The 22941-nt window shown below is 48.6% G+C and overlaps 1 protein-coding gene across 2 annotated transcripts; it reads right to left on the reverse strand.

Moving 5' to 3' along the window:
• Nucleotides 1-1324: 1324 nt before the first annotated feature.
• Nucleotides 1325-22018, reverse strand: phf12b (PHD finger protein 12b). Of its 2 annotated transcripts, none has more exons than XM_088616326.1 (15): nucleotides 21225-22017; nucleotides 20388-20569; nucleotides 14878-14950; nucleotides 12295-12721; nucleotides 11259-11379; nucleotides 7948-8080; nucleotides 7264-7428; nucleotides 6746-6904; nucleotides 5728-6496; nucleotides 5462-5581; nucleotides 4897-5055; nucleotides 4647-4745; nucleotides 4449-4531; nucleotides 3346-3484; nucleotides 1325-2575 (listed from the first exon to the last, which is right to left on the reverse strand). In XM_088616326.1, the coding sequence occupies exons 1-15, from the start codon at nucleotides 21288-21290 to the stop codon at nucleotides 2202-2204; spliced, it is 3069 nt and encodes a 1022-aa protein (XP_088472452.1). In that variant the 5' UTR covers nucleotides 21291-22017; the 3' UTR covers nucleotides 1325-2201. The 2 variants fall into 2 exon arrangements, with proteins under 2 accessions (XP_088472452.1, XP_088472453.1); XM_088616327.1 differs by having other exon boundaries at nucleotides 2348-2691; nucleotides 21225-22018.
• Nucleotides 22019-22941: the final 923 nt, after the last annotated feature.

Raw genomic sequence — 22941 nt, forward strand, 5'->3', positions numbered from 1 at the left:
CATTCTCTATACTTCTACTGATCACCACAGGGCTCCGTTTTGTCCCCCTTACTGTACATTTTGTACACTATTGTGAAAGCAAACACACAAATAGACATCTCATTAAGTTTGCTGATGTCACAGCCCAGGTCATCTTTTTAAGGGACCCAGAAAACTACCATGGACCCATTCTAAATGACTTGACTAAATGGTGTAACAAGTTCTCTCTGAAGGTAAGCGTTTTAAAACAAAGGAGCTGGTCACTGATTTTAGGACAAACGAAACGCAGCCTGAATTGAACTGAACTCAGTAGTGCTAACGTGCCAAACTGGCTTCTCGTCACTCAGAGACTTACACTTCAGCAGTTTGCCAGCTGCTCTGTGTGCATCCTGTGATGAAAGAGTACCTGCATTAAGAAACTGGCTCAGCACAGAACAAAAAGGCTAAATGTGCAGGTGAGGTTTTGGGGTGGCTAACACACAGGAACTGCCGTGGTTAAAAGCGTGCAGTGCATTACCTTATAAAGTAAGAAGAAACTGGGGCTGCAGCCACAGCTGCTGGGGTTCCTACAGGGGTTAGCACAGCTGTTTCTATGTAAGGAAATGGAAAGCAAGCCAATGCATGTGCAGTCTTACACCAGATGCCACTGGCAGAACACAAGAACGGTTCCAAAAGACAGGCCACGAGACCCAGATCTAACCCAGGTGGCAGTTTAGTAAACTGATCCCAGGATGTCATCCGGCTGTCTTCTGCAAGAAGTCAGGGTATCGGTTTCAACAACATGGTCGGGTAGCTTGTTCCCCACTCTTACTGCCCAGTCCTACGAAAATGAAAGGGGTTTTGGCTGGAACTGCGACAGTTGCCAATGGGTTTGTTAAAAGAGAACAACATTTTTTCCCCATTTCTCAGTGAGGTGAAGGCTCAAGTATTTCAGGAACCTCTTGGTCCAATGCGGCTTCTGTCAGGTCCAATAAATTAAGTCTACTGTCCCACCTGCGGGGGGGCTTGTATACACTGTACCCAGCTGTACTCCAAATGGGAACCCCAGCAATGCTGGCACTGGCTGCACATACATCAGGACTCAGGACCATCAGTCAATCAGATCACTCACATCCCCACCAGGGCTTGAACTCCGGTTAGTGTCCAGAGCTCTAACCTGCTGCTTCTCAAAGACTTCACTCCACAAAAATCCACCCAGGACACGCAAATCCCGACACCTCCCAGATGCCCGGACTCTCCAGGGCCGATCTTCAGGAGAAGCAACAGGACGCGGGATGTTCTCCTCCTTCTGGAGACTGCTGCGAAGCTCCTGCTGTTTTCCGAATCAGGAAAAGGCCAGACGTGGTTTGAAACATGTTCTTAAAAAAATCTTTATGTATTTACACTGTTATAACAGACAGGCAGAAACAGAAGTCAAAGTTTGTTATATATGTACAGGATTTTCATGAAAGTGTCCAAATGTAAAATCTAAAACAATACAGTCACTATTTACACATGAACTACAGTATTGAAAAACCAGGACTTGGTACAAGTTTTACGACAATGTTTTTTTTAAACGCTACAGAAACATCACGACTGGAGCCCATGTTAAAGCCCTGAAGCACTGTACACATTTAAAAACCAACAAAACACCATTTAGGGTGTATATACATGGAATCCAAAGCTTCTTTGTTCTTATTGAAATCGATAATTCACAAATATCAAAGAAAATCTGAATTTTCTTTTTGTTGATTTTTATATATATATAACAATATACGGTAGCTACCTGTAGTGCAAAAGTAGCAAGAAAAAAATATTGATAGCATAATTTCACATACATTAAATAAAAATGACAAAGAGTAAATAAATGTTTCTGCTTATGAAAAAAGCATGTTTATATAAAAACTATCCTTACTGGCACAAAATAGACCAAGTCTTTTGATTACTTTACAAGTATAATGGAAACTGACTTCTCTTCTCAACGCAGTTCAGAATGTTGAGGACGATGAAAGAATCCCTTTTTATGCAAATCTAAGTAACTGTTAAGTTTCGCTTTTTTAAAAAAAAAAATAGAAATTCTATGTGCAACTTGCCCATAAAATCTGAGCCCCAAAAAAATACTTCATATCATGCAAATGTATGAACGATTCTTTAAAAAAAAAAAAAAAAACTGTTCCGCCGTCCTGGTCCGGCTGCGGTCTCTGGATCCCCGCGGGGGCTGGGGGGGGCAGTCCGAGGGGCGGTTAAGGGACCGAGTTGGAGCGCAGCACGGGCACTTGGGGGGGGTTTAGTGTTTGCTTGTCGGCCAGCTCGGCCCCCTCCTGGGCCGAGGGCGCCAGCTCCTCCTCTTTGGGCTGCCTGCTGGCGAATTCGGTGATGCTGAAGACGAACTGCAGGCAGCCCAGCTTGATGTAGCTGCCGTGGTGGAGCAGGGCGGTGCCCTCCCAGCCCGCCCCGCCGCCCCCGATCAGGCTGGAGCTGCTGGCCTTGCAGTTGCAGGGGTCGCGCCGCCCGCCCTGGGCCTGGCAGCTCATCACCCCCACCTCCTGCGCCGCCTGCGCCGCCGCCGCCGCCGCCACGCACTCCTCCTCCGCCTGCTTCCTCTTCTTACAGCGCCCTGCGCCACACACACACACACGCCGTCAGAGCGCTCGCGGGTCGCGCCCCATCGATCGGATCGATCAAATCGACCGATCGGGGGCGTGCCAGCTCGGGGCCGGGGCGAGCCTGGTCCTGCAGGGCAAGCGTCTGCCGGCTGAATTTCTTTTCTTCAGGAAACTCAGCTCTTAATTTAAAACAACTCATTAAGGGTTCAATGGAATCGGTTGAACAGCTTCCCCCCAGCGACTCATGCACTGCTGGCTTTGAAGAGACCTAGGAGACCTGCAGGCAGACCGGCCCCCCCCAGAACCAGCTCACCCCTGTTCTAACACAAGCCGACAAGACATACACGCACACACGCAGGATCACATTTACCAGAACTGAAAAGTCCCATTTTTAAGGTCTTGATTTCACCGAGAGGTGGTTTTAAACAACTACCCACATATAAGTGTAATAGAACTAAGTAATTCTTTATTCCCAAGGATATCAACCTGTTTAATCTGGATAACGGATTGCATATTTTACTTTATTTTTAAACCACGCACGTATCTTATGCATTTCACACATCGATGACCCAAGTTCATTGTTTTTTTCTAAATGGTGAAGAATACTTTAGCTGTTAACTTGCTTTTGTCATCTATACATGCATGTTTCTTATTTGTTCACGAATTTATGTTGTGTTGCACGTATAATGTATTCTGTTAGGTCTTTTTCCTGCTTGGAAAGCAAATTTCCCATCTGGGACGATTAAGTTAATTTTTCATTTTTCAGAATGGAAGTACTCACGGATAATACTCTGCACTTTGGAGACGACGCTGCTGGAGGGGCTGGGAGTTGTCTTCTCTGAGAAGTCGCAGGAGTACAGCACGTTGTCCACGGTGGTCCCATGCTCGCTGTAGTTGAGCAGTTCGTAATGCTTTGTGTTCTGAAACCGCGAACAAACTCGCTCAGTATCAGCACTCAGAGAAACCAACTCTTCACTGCAGGCATCTTCTGGTTTAACTCGGAAAGACAGCCCTTTTGTGCAATATTACCGAATGAGTTACATAAATTAAAGGCTACCTTGGATCTTTTCAAGTTTACAAATTACACTGTAATAATACATTATTATGGGACATTTAACTTTGGATTTAGAAGCAGGCCACTTGGACATTCTGACATGAATTAAAGTACAAAAATTCCAGAAGCTATAAGTACGACAGCATATTTATACATGAAAAAGGTTTGTTTTTTCTTTTTATTGTGAATAATGGATAGGAATAAAACAATAAAAAGGGTTAACAAACTCAGTAATAAAACAACTGCAGGGCTGCAGATTGGCTCAGCCAGTAAGGGGTTTTGTCTGACCGGATGTTAAACTCTATAATGTTGCAGGTTCAAGCCCGGGGCATGTCACTGGCCAACTGTGACTTGGGATTCCCTATTCGGTGATGGTGACATTGGCCAAGTCTCCCCAAGGGTAGGGTGGGACTGGCTACACAGCGCCCCCTGCAATCCCACTGAGCACTGCACCCATGCGGTGCTCTTGGCAGGGGGCACACCTGTCCTCCACTCGGTGCTGAACGCCCTGCACGGGGCTGTAGTGCCTGTGATGTGTTTAAGAGAGTAGCAGGATGGAGGTCGAGTGTGGCGGGGGGGGTGGCATACACTTTGTCACTCTACCTTGTGTGCGACTACAGGGTCACACCCATGAGCAGAGAAGGGGAAAAACACATAACTTATCATTGCCAATCAGGTGTGAACATAACACAAATAGCATTCTAAATGTAAAACAAATCAAAATCCAAATCAAATCATTTCCCGCAGGAACGTCCGGTATAAGGCTAGGAGACTCGGGCGTCCTGCTCTGATCAGTTACGGAGCACGAAGTAAAGGATTTGACAGCCTACCTCATCGTAAAAAATACAGGCGTGCTTTCCCGATACGTAATTACAATGACCATAGTTTGTAAGGCACACGTCCATGTCAGCACCTGAAAGAGAAGTCAAGACTGTTACAAGAATCTGGACGGGCCCGTGGAACAAACCAATCAGAGCACATAGATGCACTGTTGGAAGATCAAACGGTCCCCCAGGTGTAAAGCTTACCAGTTCCTATGTACAGGGTCCTGTAGCACATGTTGACAGCCACTCCTTTTCCCACCAGGGGGTAGAACACTGCCCGAGCCTGCACCTCTTTCCTTTGTGCTGCCAGGACACAGACAGAACGGCATCAGAGATTTCAGGTGCCACCCCGACCCGTGCCAGCAGGGCGGAGGAACCCCTGTTCTCCCCAGGGTGGCTGCACGGCCCGCACCGGGCAAGCGGGGCGACGGCGAGCGAGTGAGAGGGCCCCTACCTTCCGCGTGCAGCGCCTGCGGCGTGGCGGCGCGGGCAGAGGAGGGCGGGCTGGCGCAGCCGGCCTGGGAGGGCGGCGCAGAGGGAGGAAACAGCTGCTGGATCCTCTGCCAGGCCAGGAGCTTAATGAACTGCTCGTCCAGCTTGTTCAGCTCAATCTCTGCCGCAGATAAAAACGACAAGAGAGGTCAAGGGCTTGAAACACAACACTCCTGAAAGTGGGGAACACCTGCACAATTCTCCTGGGAAGGAAAGCTCCCCCTCCTAGACCAATGCTGCTCCACAATGCCCCGATATTGAGTTTAATGATATTTAAACAGCATTAAACATCAACTGTCGCTAGTTATTCTTCTCCTTTATACTGTCTTTACCTTCCTAGCTTTCGGTCTTCTGCTACTGTTACACCAGGATCACCTCTTGCACTCTGGACTTCCTCAAAGGTTTATAAAGCAGGAAGTGGACAGGAAAAACCTCACTAACATAGGTGTAGACACTGAAGGCTGGCGATACGCAGGTGATGTATACAGAGGAAAGTGAATGTCAGGCAGACAGACACCCAGACTCACCCCCATCGCCCTCGATCACCTCCTTCATGGAGCTGCTGATGTCGCCCATAGCAGAGGCGGCAAAGCTGGGAAAGGGAGTCCCGCTCCCGGGAGACACTGCACGGGGACTGGCTTTTCCATCTGGAAAGCAAAAGCGCAGGCACTCAGAAAGTCAGCCCCCCCCCTTCGGGTTTTCTGGGGTGCCTCTCCAGCCTCCGAGGCCGATTCTGACTCGCTGCGCCCACGGCGGAGGGGCGGGCTGTCTGGGTCACTTCTGCAAGCCTCACCTGAGGGTGGCGTGGACGAGCTCAGCCTCCTGGCGGTGCCGGAGTCCAGGGCGGTTCTGGGCGGGGTGAGGGCTCGGGTCCCAGCGGTGGGCGACGCCACGCTGCGGCTCATCATCGCGGCGGCCTGACCGCCCCCTGAGCCGGGGGCCGCCCCGTGGGGCTGCAGGGGGACAGGGGGGTCCGGGTTGGCACAGGAAACGGAGGCGGCCGTGGTTCCTTTGTGGGTGCACGGACTGCGGCCGGCGGAGCCCTCCGTCTTTATCACGGGTCCCCCAACGTGGTTCTGCAGCCCGGGGCCCGAGGCCGAGGGCGTCTGCGGCCGGGCCCACCCGGGCCCGCCCGCGCTGCTCAGTCTGTGTTGCAGCTCGCCCTGCCTGCAGGCCTCAGGACCGTCGCTGCAGGGGTGAGGGCCGTTCACCCTGACCAGGGGCTCCAGGGGTCCGTTGGGCGTCCCGCAGCTCCGGCAGGGCCTTTCCAAGCACGCGCCACAGCCCCCCCGCTCCTCGGCGGGGCCGACAGAGTTCAGCACAGGGGCCCCCTGGGGGCCAACGGGCGTGCCGCAGGGTTTGGGGCAGGAGGCGGTCGGGACTGTCCTGTCGGGGGCGCAGAAGGAGCTGCCGAGGGCGGAAGAGCTGTTCCCGTCGCCTCGAACGCAAGGCTTGACGTCAGCCTTCTCCGTTTTCTCCGAGTCCCAGTAAGAAGACGGCATCTGCTTAGCAGATAAATGTCTGAAAATGCTGCACTGGAGTGCAATGACGCTGCGAAGCCACTATGCAATAAGGGGGAGGAGGAAAAAAAAAAGAGGTAAGACTCAGGAAGCGGCATTCATCACAAACACAACCAACTTCTAATTGCATTGAAAAGGGAGCAAGAAACATTTTGCATTTTAAGATGAAATAAAAAGACACTGAGCAAAGATAAATGTTAAAATAAGCGGTGCATTAAGAACGCCGGTGACTGCACGGGTTTTAAAGTGTGCGCAGCAGCGGCTCGGCCGGCTCAGGAACAGGCCCCGTACCTCCTGCTGCTCGGCCTCGCTCGCTAAGTGCTGTGACAGGGAAAGGTGCTGGCGAGGCGCGCCGGGGCCCCCGCTGCAGATCAGCTCCCCGTTTCGGATGCCCGCGGGCGCCAGCAGGGGAGGAGGGCAGTGGTACTGAGACTTGATGGCATCGGGAACCTGCGGGGAGAGAACAGGGGGGCGGGCAGCCTGAGTCCACGGAACCCAACAGATCGAGAGTTCTTAATACGCAATGTGCATGCTGCCACAGCCAGTCAGTGTTTGGAGAATTATTCCTTTTGAAACTTTTTACAAAACAGATAACCCCTGCATAACTAAATGCCAGCAACCTGTAGACACGGAGCCCCTGTCCTCTTATATTTCACAGCTCAAACCACAGTGTCAGCTACAATGATCACTCCAATGGGGAAAAAAGGTGTTTGCGAGAGGGCCTCTTGTATCGCGGAGGACATCGGTTCAGCACAAACTCGGGGCTCGTTCTGGCTGAGTGGCGCCCCCGCGGGTAGTGGGTCAGATACCTTGAGAGTTTTCTTCCTGTTGGACGGGGTGCCCCGGCGGTTGGGCGGGTATTTGCGGTGAACCCGGCGCAGGAAGTCCACCTTCACGGCGTGCTGCGATATCCTGTCCTGGAACTGGTCGAACAGCTGGCAGCGGTTACTCAGCGTCATGTTCTTCTGATTCAGCTGAAACGGCAGCAGATGCCCAGAGAACTGAGGACCAGCACAAACCTCCTCATCTCTCAGCCGAGAGCCAGAAAAACAACTGGCGCTGAAACACTAGGGACTTCAACTGTTCACTTGAACAAAACAAAAAAAATCACCAAGATTTGCCAAACTGAATATTTAGCACTCATGAACATCACACTAGTGCTACAGAGCCTGAAGAATAGGTCCTGCACAGACAAGTAGCAGAATAATAACCCTTCTTTGTAACGTCGTCAGTTCTATACAGTTGAGATCAATTTACACCTTTCAAAAGACTCTTTGCTTTTGTTTGGTCAAAAAAAGTTCTTGACTGTTTCCCTCCTGAATAAACATGAAACCTGTCAATTTCTATAAGCTGAGGTTAAGAGGATTAGCATAATTATCCCCCACTTACCGAAAGTAGCTATTGTACTCTCCATTCACAGTCAGCAAGTAATTACAGCAGCAGGAAATCAGATACCATTCATGGTGTCAGATGCAAACGCCGGGACAACTTACCACCAAGTGCTCGATGTGATTGGGGCACATCCACTTGCCCGTTGGCATGGCAGTGAGGGGGGGGTCCAGGCAGTCCATGTGGAAGAGGAGAGGACAGTAATCGCACTGGATCAGCGGTGCCACTCGACAGCTCCTGGGGAAGGAGAGAACCGAGCGCTTATTACCCCCCTCGTCAGGCCAGTCTCGCCAGGAGCACCGTCGCGATGGCGGCAGGAGGCTTCTGTTCCGTTCCGGTCAATCGAGAGGCCGGAGAACAAGCTCCTGCGTTTTCAATTCACCCCCTGCAGAACTGAGCTGTGAACTGCCGGAGCTTTGACACTTGGTCTACTCTCACCCCCCTGCAGGGCAGATATGGTGCAAGAAAGGTGTGGCGCCTTCTGAGCCTTCACCCTGCCGAGATCAGGCAAGGAACCGAACACAAACGTTCCACTTGCCAAGGGGAGGGGGGGGGTCCTACTGAGCTCGGCACGACGTTCTGCAAACGTGAAATCCAACCGAATCCCTCAGCCTTTATCTAAACCTCACTTCCCATTCCTGAGGAAAAGAATTCTCGAGCGCTATCGCCAGATCCTTTAAATACAGATTTAACAACCTGAGCGACTTTTTGTTGCACACCACAGATTTTCAGCCCCACGCCTAAGAGCCAGAGTTTTTTTTTTGGGGGTTGCAGGAAAATCTCAGGTATTCAGCTCCTTCTGGCCAACAGCCTGCGAGACCACCCCTCAAAGGGCACGTCATTTGGAAATTTGAAATACTCCACGCAGGCTTTCCTTTGTGCTCGTTTCTGCGGTCCCCAGGATTCCTTCTGCGGTTCAGAGGCTAGTCACAACGCCAGACACCCCTACAGCGCCCACATGCCAGGGCTACAGTGGCGCCCGACAAGCACTGGTGCCAGAGAGCCCTCAGCTGCGTTTCTAGGGATTTGGACTGTGTCTCAAGGGGACACCCGCTGCCAAAGGAGTTGGGATACCGGTGGCATAAACCCACATTAAGTCCTCTCCTGCATTGGCAAAGCCTGAAAAATACCGTGCCAAGAGGAGTTTTACCGCAAGGGCAACATGCTGAGAGACGGTGCTCTCAAACACAGGCTTCCGCACAAAGGCATAAAAGCAGAAACAAAAGCTTATATTCACACTGCTGCAGAAAAAAACAAACCAGAGAGGCCAGAACTGCTCACGACAGTTTGCTTCAATCAGCCCAAACCAGGGGCTGTCCCATAGAGAACCTTCAAATAAAACACTGAAGCAATTAAGGCTAACGAGCTGTGGGTCCCTACAAGGGCGCTCATTTCGTTCAAGCAGCTGTGCGGGATGGAAACGGTAGCTTCACGTTCTCCAGCAGAGCAACACAGAGACACAGAGGGGTTTACTGAATCCCCCAGGACAGCAAGGGCCGCTGACCCGAGGAGGAGGATAAAAAAGGGAAAAATCGAGCACGATCTCCGGCCTCCCCTGTATCGGCTGTGCTCCCTGGAAGATGATTGCCTGTATGATTCCTTTCTCTCCCTTTAAGAGTTTGCAATTTTCCCTGTAATTACAGCTCTTTTATCCAAAAGCAATTCAGCGCTAGTCAGCGTTTGCTTGATTGCTTTACTTACCAGCTAGCAAAACACCAGTCTACAATTTCAAAAATAAATTACATATTGTACACTTTTCTGATACACCTGTTAAATCATGCAATTATTTTAATGCATTTTTCATAAGTTTATAATAGCAGCAAAAAGCTGTGGGTAAGCTCAGAACTGCACTGAATGAGGACTGCAAATACTGTTTTTTTTTTGCTTCCCATTACTACTCAGAAATGAATTTAAAAAGGGCTAAAAGCTCCATTTCATTAAAATAAAATTAATGTAACCTTTTCTCATCTCCGTAAAAAAACGGAATGATTCGTAAAACAATCTGTGCCCGAGTAGACTTTCAAATGAGACATCCATGAAAAGTCTCCTAAAAAAAAAATTAGAATTATGATTTAAATTACACAGCTGTTACTTCATCACTTAAAAACTCAATTTTGGGGTGTATACGATTGGACCTGAAAAAGTCCTCACAATATTCTGCAATTGCAATGGCTGTTATGCATCCTGTAAAATTCAATTTGTATGTCACACGGGTATGACAGGATATATGACTGATTTTTGAAATATTGCACAAATTGTCTGGCAATCACAAAGGAAATGAATCATTTTGTTTGACTTTGTTAAATGCAATGGGTTAAAAGGGTGTTTAAAATGCAATCACACTTTGACAGACAGAAAAAAGTCTAGTTTTATCTTTTCCATTTTTTGAAGTTCAAAGTAAAGTTCCAACCCAGGAATAATCTCTTCCTGCAAATTGTGTCCCATCCCAAATTCATCATCCAGTTGTCCCTTTCACTTATCTAATGCAAGGCAGCATCAATCCTGCCTAGCAGCCATATCACAGCTGGTAGCCTACTGAAGGTCAGCAGGTGGGAGCCTGGTCAGTACTTGAATGGGAGACCTCCTGAGAAACACTAAGGTTGCTGCTGGAAGAAGTGTTAGTGGGGCCAGTCGAGGGGACTCACTGAGTGGTCTGTGTGTGTCCTAATCCCCCGGTATAGTTACACTAATGGACACTAATGTAAAAAGGCGCTCTCTGTGGTAATTAAAAATCTCGGTTGTTTCTCAGAAAGAGTAGGGGTGTTACTCCATTGTAATGGCTAAATTTCCCCCTAGCCTTTACCAATCATGGCCTCCTAATAATCCCCATCTCTGAACTGGCTTCATCACTCTGTTGTCCTCCCTGTTCTCCACACTGGTGTGTGGCGAGCAGACTAGTGCACTATGGCTGCTGTCGCATCATCCACAGGGGGCTGCACACTGGTGGTGGTGGAGGGGATCCCCATTACCTGTAAAGTGCTTTGAGTAAAGTGTCCAGAAGAGCACTATACAAGTGTAAGGAATTATTATCTGGCTACTGCAGAAATTACAACGAAAACACAAAATGTGTGCGTTTACCCAGGCTGAAACATACTCGAAGTCTGGAATACAAGTCTCAAGAACCTCAAGAGGATTCTAGAAGGCATGTGGTTATATAGGAACAAGGAATAGGTTTATTCCATGCTGAAAAGAGAAGAAAGGAAACACCTTTTCAGCTGTGGAGCCTTCTTCGGGTGTATGTGGTTATATATGCACTGCAATAAACCCACTGTCACGTCCTCTCATTCTGGAATCTCCGAGCTACTGTTAACACAACAGCCAATCAAAACACAACTGGCGCATGCGCCAGAAGCAGCGCGCGATTGGCCACTGGGGAAGAGGCGGGGCTTGGGCGCAGCGAGGACGCCTGGCCTACCTGCCACAGGTGAAGCACACCTTCACCGGCAGTGGGACCAGCCCGTTGTGGTCCAGCTCGTGCTGCGGTTTCTTAACATTCTTCCCACTTGTTTCCTCTTTCCTTCTCCTTTTACTGGTTCCTAAAAAAAAAAAGAGCAACAACACGTTCCTTAGACACCGAATACCAAACTCGCGCCCTCAGCGTCACTCACCAGAAACCCAGGGGAGAGTACGAGTCAATGACACAAAAAGAGGGTCAAATAAAGAGCTCCGTTCACATGCGCAGGCTTCAAAGGAACAGTGTGCTCCTTTTCTTTACCTTTCAACACGGAAAGAAGCTTTACCTGATGCAATGACAGAACAAGGCTACACATTTAACACCAAGAACTCGGATATCTGACGTCAGTGAAGAGTGACCAGCACTCAGGTGGGTCCTCTCTTCATTCACAGATACATTAACACTCCAACATTAAGTTTCTGCAGCCCATTGCTTCGCAAACGGGCCACTCTGACAATCAAGGCCTAAGGCTGCATTCGGCACAAAAGATGACCTTCGCATCATATTGGAAGCACAGTGTTTAACCTGCAGTTTCATACTCTAGCGGACTATGTAGGAACGTTTCATAGTACAAGGATGCAAGGTACAGTAGATAAGCACAAGTGTTCTTTATAGTGGAAAGCCTTTAATTCTGGATGAAATATTATGTATGAACCAACAATGGAAACTTTCATTACTGAACAACTTTTATTGTTGTGCACCTGTACAACTTAGAGAAGTAACGCAATGCTATTGTATTAAAGACGTCAAGAAACAGAACCCATTGTTCTTATGTGCACTTATGTGAGCGTGTGGACTATTAATGAGCCCCCAAGCCCAACCCTCCTCTTTCCCATGAATGCTCATGGGGGAAACGGAGTCGGTATCCGTTACTTCTCGGCGCAGTGGGCGTTTCGGGAATGCAGGCCCAGTGCACACTGGGATAGCCTTGTATATGAAACGAAGGGCGGACAGAGTGAACCCACACGTTCCCGATCCCGGCGCATCGCGGCCTGACCTGGAAGTGCGGTGGTGCAGGTGAGGTCGTTGGGGAGCTGGAACTGCGTGGGGTTCCTCTCCATGGCGGCGGCGATCAGCAGCTCGAAGGGCCTCTTGAGGTGCGGGGTGGCGCAGTCGGGCTCCGAGCCGGGCGCCTCGTCCTCCACGTCCAGCAGGTCCTCGTCCACGTCGTTCTGCTCCGAGGGCGTGGGCGTGTCCGTGCTGGCGTTGGAGGTGGGCGTGCCGGGGCGGCTGCTGGCCCGGCGCTCCAGGAGCCGGACCTGGGCCACGGCCACCCGCAGCCCCCCCGCCCCCGGGCCCCCCGGCCCCGCGTCCAGCCGCACCGCCCCCAGGTCCAGCTCCGCCGCCGGGGAGGACGAGCGCTTCAGCAGCTGGCGGTCCAGCAGCCCGTTGATCTGCTGCAGCTCTTTCCTCTGCTCGCGTTTCTGCGGGGGGGACAGGGAGCGCAGCGGTCAGGACTCGGCAACAACAGGGCCGGGGACGTTACTCCAGGCCCTCGGGGTCAAGAAGTGCCTCCTGTTCCTTGTTTATCAGAAACCGAGAACATATAGCCCCTTCGTAGTTATTCATTTATGAATCCCAGGATTTTATCCAGCATTTTCTTAAATGGAGCCAGGACATCGGCTTCAAAAATATGGCAGGGTACATTACACCAGGCCTTCAGTGTCAGGAAGTGCCTCCTGTTTCTTATTTATCGAAACTGAGGACGTGTAGCCCATGAGGTAGTTCTAAGTCATCGAAGGCCCTGACAAAGTTACCCCAGCAGACTGCTTCAGGATCACCCGTGATCAGCCATCAATCCCAGGATCTTATCCGGCATTTTCTTGAAAGGAGCCAGGACATCCGCTTCAAAAACACATCCGGGTACATTACACCAGGCCAGTGCCTCCTGTCCTCGGTTTTAATAAATAAGAATGGTTACAAACACCAGGCGGCCTTTCGGCACATGTAGCCCCTCCGGCAGATAGCAATTTCTTAATCCCAAGATTTCATCCAGCATTTTCCCGAAAGGAGCCAGGACATCGGCTTCAAAAACATGACTTGGTGGGTTATTCCAGGGCCACTGCATACAGGCATGCCTCCTGTTCTCCGGTTTTAAATGCTCTTCCATGAAGAATCCGCTTGTGTCCCCTGGCTCGTGCGTCACAGGTGATCCTGCAGGAATCTGCTGGGCTGGCTGTGTCAGGGCCTCCTATGACTCTGAGTCCTCGCAGTCCCCTCTGTTCATGACTAAGAGGTTCAGGAAGCAGCTGAGGGAAGCGTGGGATATTCCCCGTAAGCCCCAGTGTATCCGATTGCTCCTACAGCTGCTGTGAAATCAGTCCAGAGATCTTTTCCGCATCACAGTGTTTCACACCGTCATGACAAACAAGGAGTCCCCAGCTGTAGACACACAGCTCTAACCCCTGCTGTACGGCTCTCCAGACCCTGGGGACCACTAAGTATCAGTTCCCTCTACTGTGAAATCTACTTTGTTTCACATCAGGCCGGAAGAAGGCTCAGCAGCTGACACACTTATCTCTTTCACCTCCTCTTATTGAGCCCTGTGCTCAGCAATGTCATCAGTGTGCCCTGGTAGAACTGACATCAGTCAACTGGTAGGGTGGCAACGCTCTCACACCTTGAGCACCTGAAACCTGCCGAGATGGGCGACTTTTGATGCCACCACCGGTTTATCTCTGTGATGTCAGCTGTGCCAACGTGTGGTTTGCTGGCTTGACGCAGCTGCTGTGCATGTTTATTTCTCGATAAAGGATTCAGCTGCAGTTTCCAAGCCACTGGAATGATGGGCTGTCCTGCTTGAAAAGCAGAAATATAGTTTAAGGTTTAGAAACCAATTCAGTGATCCTGACGAATGTGGGCACAAGGATAAACCCTTCATGCTGACATTCATGAAGCAGCGCTGGAGGATTTTCCTTTACGGTTAGAAATGGCTGGAAAAACACATGGCTGCAGGCAGGCCTGGTCAGAGGCTGTGCTGGGCCCTTGGGGAGTTTAGGCAAGAGGTTTGCTTGGCCTTTCACCACCTCCTTCGGCACCATTAACCCACTGAAACTAACAGGTGTGAGCCTGGCCAATACCTGGATGGGAGACCTCCAGGGAGAAGCTAAGGCTGCTGCTGGAAGAGGTGTTAGCGGGACCAGTTGGGGGCACTTGGCATACAGTCATACAGTCTCTGTAGGTCCTAATGCCCCAGTATAGCAATGGGGACACCGTCATTTAGAGGAGACGTAATCCCGATTCTCTGTAGTCATAAAAAAATCCCAGAGTATTTCTCTGGTGCCCTGGACAAATTTCTCCTTGGCCGTTACCAATCATGGTCTACTAATAACCCCCATCTATGAATTGGCCTCATCACTCTGCTCTCCTCCTCACTGAGAGCTGGTGTGTGGTGAGAGTACTGGTACACTATGGCTGCCGTCGCATCATCCAGGTGGGGCTGCACACTGGTGGTGGTGGAGGGGATCCCCATTACCTGTAAAGCACTTTGAGTGGAGTCTCCAGAAAAGCTCTATATAAGTGTAAGGAGTTACCTTTTGAAAAAGAGGCCCATTTGTGCTATGCGGAAGAGCAGGCTTACCTTCCTGCGCACTGTGCAGCGATGACACATCCAGTCACCAGGGGGCAGCATCTCCTCACTGAGGGGGGGATTACTGTGGGTAGAAAAATCAAAGAGGATCAGACAGATAGCAAGCTCCCCAAGTCCACTCAAGGTCAAACCCCTAATGGTCAAGACAAATTGTGCAGCTTTATTCTTTGATATTGCAGTCACTGCTCCTGATGCAATGCCGAGTATAACCTCTTAAATTATTTAAAAGAACAGTTAAAGGGGATCTGCAGTCTCAGGTTACAGAATCTTGATAACAAAATTAATTACATTGACGGTATCCCAAAGTTTTGTGAAAACGTTGTGAAATTACTGTATAGTCACTATGTTGTCAAGAGTTTGCAATGACTGTGATGTGAGGTGGCCCTTCATGCTCACTAGTCACTGTGATGACAAATGCAATGAGATGTACGAGCGAGTAAGTGCAGGTTGTGCAGCAGACAGTTCACCGCAGAAATGTTCCAGCATGACCTGCATGCATAGTTAACAACCGAGTAGCATTTGTCAGCAAATCATCTCGAAGTTGATTTCCAATATTTCTATTGGATTAAAAGAGAAGTATTCACAAGCCTGGTTGTTAACAGTATAATAGAGCTGCTTCAAGTCACCGGATGTTTTGCTACCTTGATCTGAATCACAGAATATGGTGCTGTGCAATACTGGAAATTGAGTCTATTTTGTGACGTAAATTGGTGGTTTTACATGTTACTGTGTACATGTTACTTTCATTGTGGATTGAAATGCACTATCGATGCCACTTCTTTCTAAACCTGAAATATAAAAATAGCATTGTAGTTCTCCTTTGATAACCCATCTGACATTTTTATTTTGTGGAGAGACTACATGTCAGGATCATTGAAACCATTCTTGGAACACACTGTAGGCTTAACCTTTAAGCCGTAGTAATAGAGAGAGTTTACTCCTTAATCTTGCTTCACTATTATGGAAAAAGACAGACTATAATCACCACCTTGCACACCCATTTGCCCTGTCTCACTGTCCTGTAGACAAAAGAACAAGCTCTTAAATGTGATTTGAGGACCACTGATAGGTCATACACTGTATAGGAGATGATGAAGGGAGCCAAAAATAACACCCTCTAGTCATGCACACAAATGCATATGCTTTGACCAGAAGACCTTGTACAACAGGAATGCACAGAAGAGCCCACTGGGACAGCTTTCAGTGCACCAACTACATGCCTTCTGCACAGGTTGAAACAATGCTCACGAATTCCTTGGTTGTCTGCCAGAGCAGGCAGACGGGTTCCAGGCAGAGGACGCAGGAATCAGGCTGAGGGGTACATCAGCTCGGACGGCGCAGACGCTCGAGGACGTCCCAGGATTCCCTGCAGACTGCACTGCAGTGCTGCTGGGAATGCAACACGTGCAGTCACCCAAGCTAAGCCCACACTGCCCTGGGGCTGTGCTGAAACGTCACCTCTGCACAAGCGCATTTTCCAAGTTTGCACTTCTAAAATTTGAAGGAACTGCAGAAGGGCGTAATGCAATGAAACGTTCCATAAAGAAAACCAAACTATTGTCTCCTTTCTCTCAAGCAAAAAAAAAAAAGTGTAATGAGTCTGATGTAAAGAGCAGATTGAGCTGCAAATCCTGTTTGGCCCAGGGCTGACATGTAGCAAAAGACACATTTGCTCTGAGGATATCTTACACATGGACCATGAACCACATTACCTTTTAAGGCATGACGGTTAAATGCTCCAAAATCAGAACGTTTTGAAAAGAATCGGATAAGGTAAATGGATGTTAGAAACAAAAAGGTTTAGGATTTCATAGTCCAGTTTTCGAGTATGTTAAATTTGCCAGATGAGCAGAAAAGACTCATGAGTAAAATTGCTTATGAAATACAGTCCTACTGGGAAAAGCGCAGACGCCCCCTATGTGTCACTAGGTGTCGGTGCAAGATAAAAATGAACTGTACCTAAGCTCCACATGAAAGAGCCAAGCTTGGTGGAATTTTATTACTTTTGCAAAACTAAACACATTTAGTTGGATTTTCTTAGAAATCTAGGGTGTACATCAAACCCTTCTGAACCTCAAGACCCACAATTAAACCAAAGAATATTTTCAACCTGTTAAGCATCTACTGTTAAATGCAGTACAGGAATTTCACATCAGTTTTTGCCATCAAGAAATTTAAAAAAACATCTGAGTGGCTACAGTAAAGGGTGGACATGTGTATTTTAGAAAGGGCTGTTTCTTTTTTCACCTTGTTTTTTAAAGGCACAATTCTAAAGCTTTTCAAAATAATTTTTTTTTATTTTAATTAAGAAACTAGAAACAAAACAAGGCTTCAGAATTTCAAATATGCAGCCTCAGAAAAGATCTAAAAACACTAGAACCAGGGAAGTAAAAAAAAAATCAACAACCTTCACTGTACAGATGACCAGGCCCGCATTTACAGACTAGGCTTTCTAAACTCCAAATCATAGGGTTGTGAGTTCAAATCCCAAGCAGGACACAGCTATTGAATTCTTGAGCCAAGGTAAGATGTAAACTCCATTTCAAAGGACAGAGGCTCATTGTAGTAATTCTGCTATTTCCTCTCCTTGTGTGCTTCTCTTTAAATCTTGCCGAGAAGGCACGATAAAATAAAGTCATCATCACCACACCAGAGCTCATCCTGGGTTCTGGACCGTTGGACTAGACAGTGCACCCTCCACACCCCAGCCAATCTTGGGGATCACCCCCCCAACAATGCTGGCCTCCACTTGTACAGCTGAGTAGACTGGTGCTACTGGGAGAGAGTTCCACACTTTCTCCAAGAGTCTTCACTCAAACTGCTGCAGTAAATCCCAGCTGTACTAATGGGTCTCAAAGGCGCAAACTGGGAATGAGAACTTTTTCCTAATTGGCTTATTGGGTTCAAGATAACCAGCAAATGTAGTTCAGCATTCAGCCTGCAGAGAAATCACTATATCCACATGGTTAATGGTTATTAACCCAGCCACTATGCCTCTCATTTTTCCTAACCTGGGAACCTTATATCAGACTCCCATGGTCAGAAGCCTGTAACTGAAATCAGGGAGTCAAAACCCCCCGTCCCCTTAAAACCTCATGGGGTACAGTACAGGCAGGATACATATCTAGTACCCCACTGGCCTGGTGAGATCCACACACAGGATGGCAAAGTTAAACTCTGCACGGCTTCACATCACAGAGGCTTGCTCTCCAAAATATCCCAATAACACCCTTATAAAGAGATAACTCTAAGGGCCTGAGGGTTAAATGAGAAAGGGTTTCAGGTAGGTATCGTTGACAGAGCACACTGCGTCGCACAGATGTCTGCAAACTATCACTTTAAGAACAAACCACAAAAAATTATACCAGCTGTATGCAGTTTATGTTTGTTTTTCTTGAGAAGTGCTTATTACCCCAAAGAACAAAGTCAGTTCTTCACCACCACTTTCCTGTGCTACTTCGAGTTTCAATTACAGCTTCTTTTGAGGTACACAGGACCGACCATTACGCCAGCTTAAACCCGGCAAGAGCACAAAGCAAGTCTTTGCCGTTTCCAACCAGCGGTGATCAGCAAAAGTGATGTCACCCCCACGTGGCCACAGGTCGAACTGCAGCTCAGCCTTCACCAAAGGTGAAAAGGGAAAAACAAATTCTGACTCGCCATTATAAAATGATTGAAGCGGCCGTCTTCTCTCAAATCACCTCCTAGGCGATAGTTCGCGTTTCTGCCCGCACCTTCCAAGCCTCATTTGCGATTCAGATTAATATACAAAGAGCACTTCTAAAAACCAAACAGGATGACAGTGCCCAACGCCAGCAGAATTTCTTCTTTTTAAAGAAATTAATGAAACCCACAAGGATTGTTAAAATGCGTCTCAGCCGCTTGCGTCTGCTTCTCGTGCTTTGTGCTGGCACAGTGGGTTTTGTGGATAAAGAGCATTTTTTCCTCAAATTTGCATTATTGAAACCAGGAAAGAGCCAGACATTCCTTTCTGTTCTGCACAAAACGTGCGAAGCTCGGCCTGCATGATACAGTACTAACCAATACGGAATGGTTATCATCCTCCAGCTCTACACAGATTCAACCATAAAGCCATCGAAAAAACAGTATATACATTTGAGAGAAATGCTACTTTCTCTGACATTGTTAAGGGGAAATATTTTTAAAAAAAAGTCTTACTGCTGTTGCGTGAAATGACAATTACATTTGATCACATGTTGCAAAGTAGAGCTCATTTCAGTTGTGACAGGCGGATTAACAAAGAAAAGCCTGCCCTTGAAATGATGTAGTTGGGGGGGGGGGGGGAAACGTAACAAATCGTAGTTTAATGAAAGAGACCACTGCCTGGATCAAGCGACGGTGCCAACTCAACAGAAGGCGTTATTTTCCCTAAGACACCCGAATGAAATCGGACAGTCTCGTCAGAGACCACTTGGTCCGTCACTACCAACGCCGTCACTGTGCATTTATTGTAGCACTGGGGCTTCTCTTGAGAAAAACAGGCCAAACTGCCCTGCACTTTAACTCGGATGTGCTGCAAATTCGAAGCTTCCGATTTTAGGAGGTAATTATACGGAGTCTCCAGTGTGGACAGATTTGTCTGTTTACTGTATACGTCAGCTGGTGCCACGGAAGGCACGTCCCTTCTCATCCAGAACACCACAGACACGCCACGGTATCTCCCATACCCCTTACACTGTCACTATTTTAGAATAAATATCACTAATACGCAGAATGACAGCAAAATGGCGCTGGAATAAAACATTTTAAAGGGAGGTCGCCATATTGTAAACACAAGCGCAGGCGAACCGCAGCGCAGACTCCATTTTTTCCCCCAAAATTGCCAAAGCCCCGTTCAGTGAAACCCCGGCCAAGAAAGAAGAGGGGAGGGGGGAGAGAACTACCCCCGGGGATTAAAGCAAGGGCGCGGACACGCAACACTCATTAAAAAACAAAAACAAAATGAAAGTGGCTGATATTTCACTTATGGGTGGACATCATTCGGTTCCGAGATAAGGAGGCTCGATTCGCTCCGGCAGGGACTGTTGCAGCCTTAGCACGTAAAACACTGGAGCTCGAAACCTGCCCCGGCCTGCCTCCCCCCACACACACACACACCCACCCGGGGGCAAAAGTCCACTTGCGGCGTTTCGATGGCAACCGAACGGAGCCATTTCCTTTCCGTAACCTCAACGGCCGAAACCTTGAAATCCCAGAACGCCAACACCCCCCCCGACTCCCCTGAAACGCAACCGCCACACACGCCCGTATCTTTCCTCTTCCCCCGCGTCCCCAGTCTTAAAATTGAAACCGTGTTGTTTTGGTAAACGAAACCAGGGCGGAGGGTCCGTCTGGCCGAACAGGGGCCGCCGGCTGCCTCGGAGCCCAGAGCCGGCCGCACCGCCAGCGCGAGACTGGCGGAAGGGCCGTGTTTGCCGTCGCGCCCCCCCCCTCGCGAGGGGCGCTCGAGCCGGCGGGGAGAGCCGGTCAGCGGGCCTCACCAGCACTGTAAATGGAAGGCGGCCGGACAGTGGTCGCAGCAGAGCAAGTCCCCTCCCTCCCGGCAGCTGTCGCAGGTGTCGTGGTTGGTGGCCCTGCCGCTCCTCCGAGCCTCTTTATCCGGCTTTCGGCTCCTCTTCTCCCCGTCCTCGGATTTGGGGGGAGCGAGGAGGGTTTGGATTTGCTGAAATGTGACAGGGACACAGACACACACACAGAGGGAATCAAAAGTTAAGGGTAAAGGCGAACCAGTTCCTCCATACGCGATTTCCTACATATATGTAGCTGCACATATCGATTACCAGACCGCGGCTACAGCTGCTATAAGGGCTGAAGAGAGAAATTACCACGACTTTGACATGCCCGAACTTCACTTTTTTGAGTGACTCTGAAAAACGGACAATGAACATGGCGTTTGCCGTCTGGGGGCTCAGTGCCATTCAGCTAATGTTTAAATTATAAAAGATTAAAAAGTTAAAAACAGCCGTCCGACACACGGCTCCTGGCCCGGGTGCGTAGTCCTATGGGCCCGGCGGAGCACAGTCGCCAGTGATGGTCCAGACCGAGCAAAACGTAGCTTGCCCTGTCAACATGTGTCGTTTTAATAGCTGTCACTCGGTCAAAGCCGAGACAAAATTCAAGGGGAATTACTACATTTTGAGAATTCGTGTCACCTGCAGGTTTGTATCACTTTTGCACGCCTAATCCCGATTTGAACTTTTCAAATCTAGCCGCTTTTGCCTACCTCTAATGCAAATTAACAATCCCAATTCTACACGACGGTGTTTTCTTTAAATAAAACAAACGCACTTGGGTCAGGATCATCTTTAAGGCCTTACCTCCATCAGACCTCCAGTGGTATCCAAATCGTATACAATCGTTGGGGTCTCCATTTTGTCCCACATTCATACAGCAGTCAGTTCCTTCGGTATTAAACGGAATCCTTACTGAACGCCGCGGCTTTCCAAGGTAAAAAGCAACGGTCCCAACATACAAAAGTATCCAAATGGCCAGCTGTATTTTCACCCGCAAACGTGTCCCACCTTGGGCTTGCAATCCGTGGATTTAGCGGGCTTGTTTACAAACGCAAGAATATGCAATATTTTTCCCCCAATCTGATGACTATCGCACGGCGGCGAGTCCTTTCTTGACGAAATCCACCAGCGAAACCAAAAAAGCACCGGAGCCCGAAATTCCGTCAGTTCCACGCTTCCCGACGGCTCCAGTTCACAATGGCGAAGGTGCTGGTCGCGGGACCAGGTCCAACCATAAAAAGCAGAAAGAAAACCACAGGAATACAAGAGCGTGGCCTTTGTGAGGCCTAACCTACATGGTTCTTGTTTCTGCTCCTGCAATTATAGCTGCTGCTAGCAAAGATGCTCTTCAGATCGGCAGAACCGTTCCCTTCCATAATATATATATATTTTTTAAAAGCAATAAAAATGCACCAGGGTAATCGATAGGCCGACCACACGTGGCTACAATCGGGGATACCCTTGTTGTTATTTTTCCACAGATCACTGCCGTTATTGCGAGATAAATATTATTGTTGTGAATCAATCCTGTGCATCTATCCCCGACACTGCTAACATCCTCTCCATGGAGTTGGCGCAAACTTGAGCAAAGCGCCGTCTGGGCATGCGCAGTCCCGTAATGGTGGATGAAGTCTCAGGTAGCCATCTTGGTAGGGTATCATGTCGCTTGAGCTTCCAGCAGATGGTTTACAAAACAACACGTTTCACTCCGTTTTACAAAAACAACCATTAAGGCCACAGGAAGTTTTCTAATTTACTAATCTTTATGTACCCGACAGGGGGATATTTTGCAGGAACAGGACCGACTGTAAGATTTAAAAATAGGAAAATTCCGCACATATATCTATGTCGTCATCATCCGGGTATCTGCCACCACTGCGCAGACGCTTAGCATCTTTGCCACTGAAGGTCGGAGACGCCATATTGGTAATGGCAAATTCCTTCTCGTCTGTGGAGGTGCATTTTTTTGGCAGTTGTTTTTTAACTGTCACCCGTCCTACAGAACAGTGACAAGCACAGCAATACAAGCTTTGTACTTTCCGTGTTGCAGACAGGGGATTTAAAGCTGTGACCTCTTATCGGGCCGAAACACGATTTACGGCACAGACCCTGCTGCGGTGGCATACTCTAAAACGGAAGTGCTTTCTACTTCAGAGGGAAAGAGCCTGGTCCTTTCCGGTTTTGCTTTGTAAATAGCGTGAAAAAATATGAATATCCCCGATTTCTCTTTTTATTTAAATCATGTTTAAGAAAAATAAGTCTAACACCTTCGCCCTTAAAGGCGAAACCCGTTTCAAGACCAGTTACTGTTTTAATGATCGCTTTAAAAACAGTGACGTACTTCAATTTCAGAGACGGAGACCAACATTCGATTTAGGCCAACAGAAAATGTCATTTAAGGGGGACCACCGTACCTAACCCGCCGATGGTGTAAATTCAGATTAAACGAACGATGGGAAAGTAAAATTGACTGTGTTTTTCAGGCCGATGGGGGGGGACATTTCGGCTCCCCCTCCATTGG

Source organism: Lepisosteus platostomus, chromosome 22 (genome assembly GCF_059453375.1).
Source record: "Lepisosteus platostomus isolate fLepPlt1 chromosome 22, fLepPlt1.hap1, whole genome shotgun sequence".
Lineage (NCBI taxonomy): Eukaryota > Metazoa > Chordata > Actinopteri > Semionotiformes > Lepisosteidae > Lepisosteus > Lepisosteus platostomus.

What these genes read in the sequence shown, in the direction of transcription:
- phf12b (XM_088616326.1), bottom strand. Translation starts at nt 21,290, where the DNA reads ATGTGGGACAAAATGGAGACCCCAACGATTGTATACGATTTGGATACC. An exon ending in CCTGTATTTTTTACGATGAG is followed by an intron (nt 3,485 to 4,448) that starts GTAGGCTGTCAA and finishes TCGCGGTTTCAG; the next exon opens with AACACAAAGCATTACGAACT. An exon ending in CAAAGTGCAGAGTATTATCC is followed by an intron (nt 2,576 to 3,345) that starts GTGAGTACTTCC and finishes TGTGTGGCGCAG; the next exon opens with GGCGCTGTAAGAAGAGGAAG.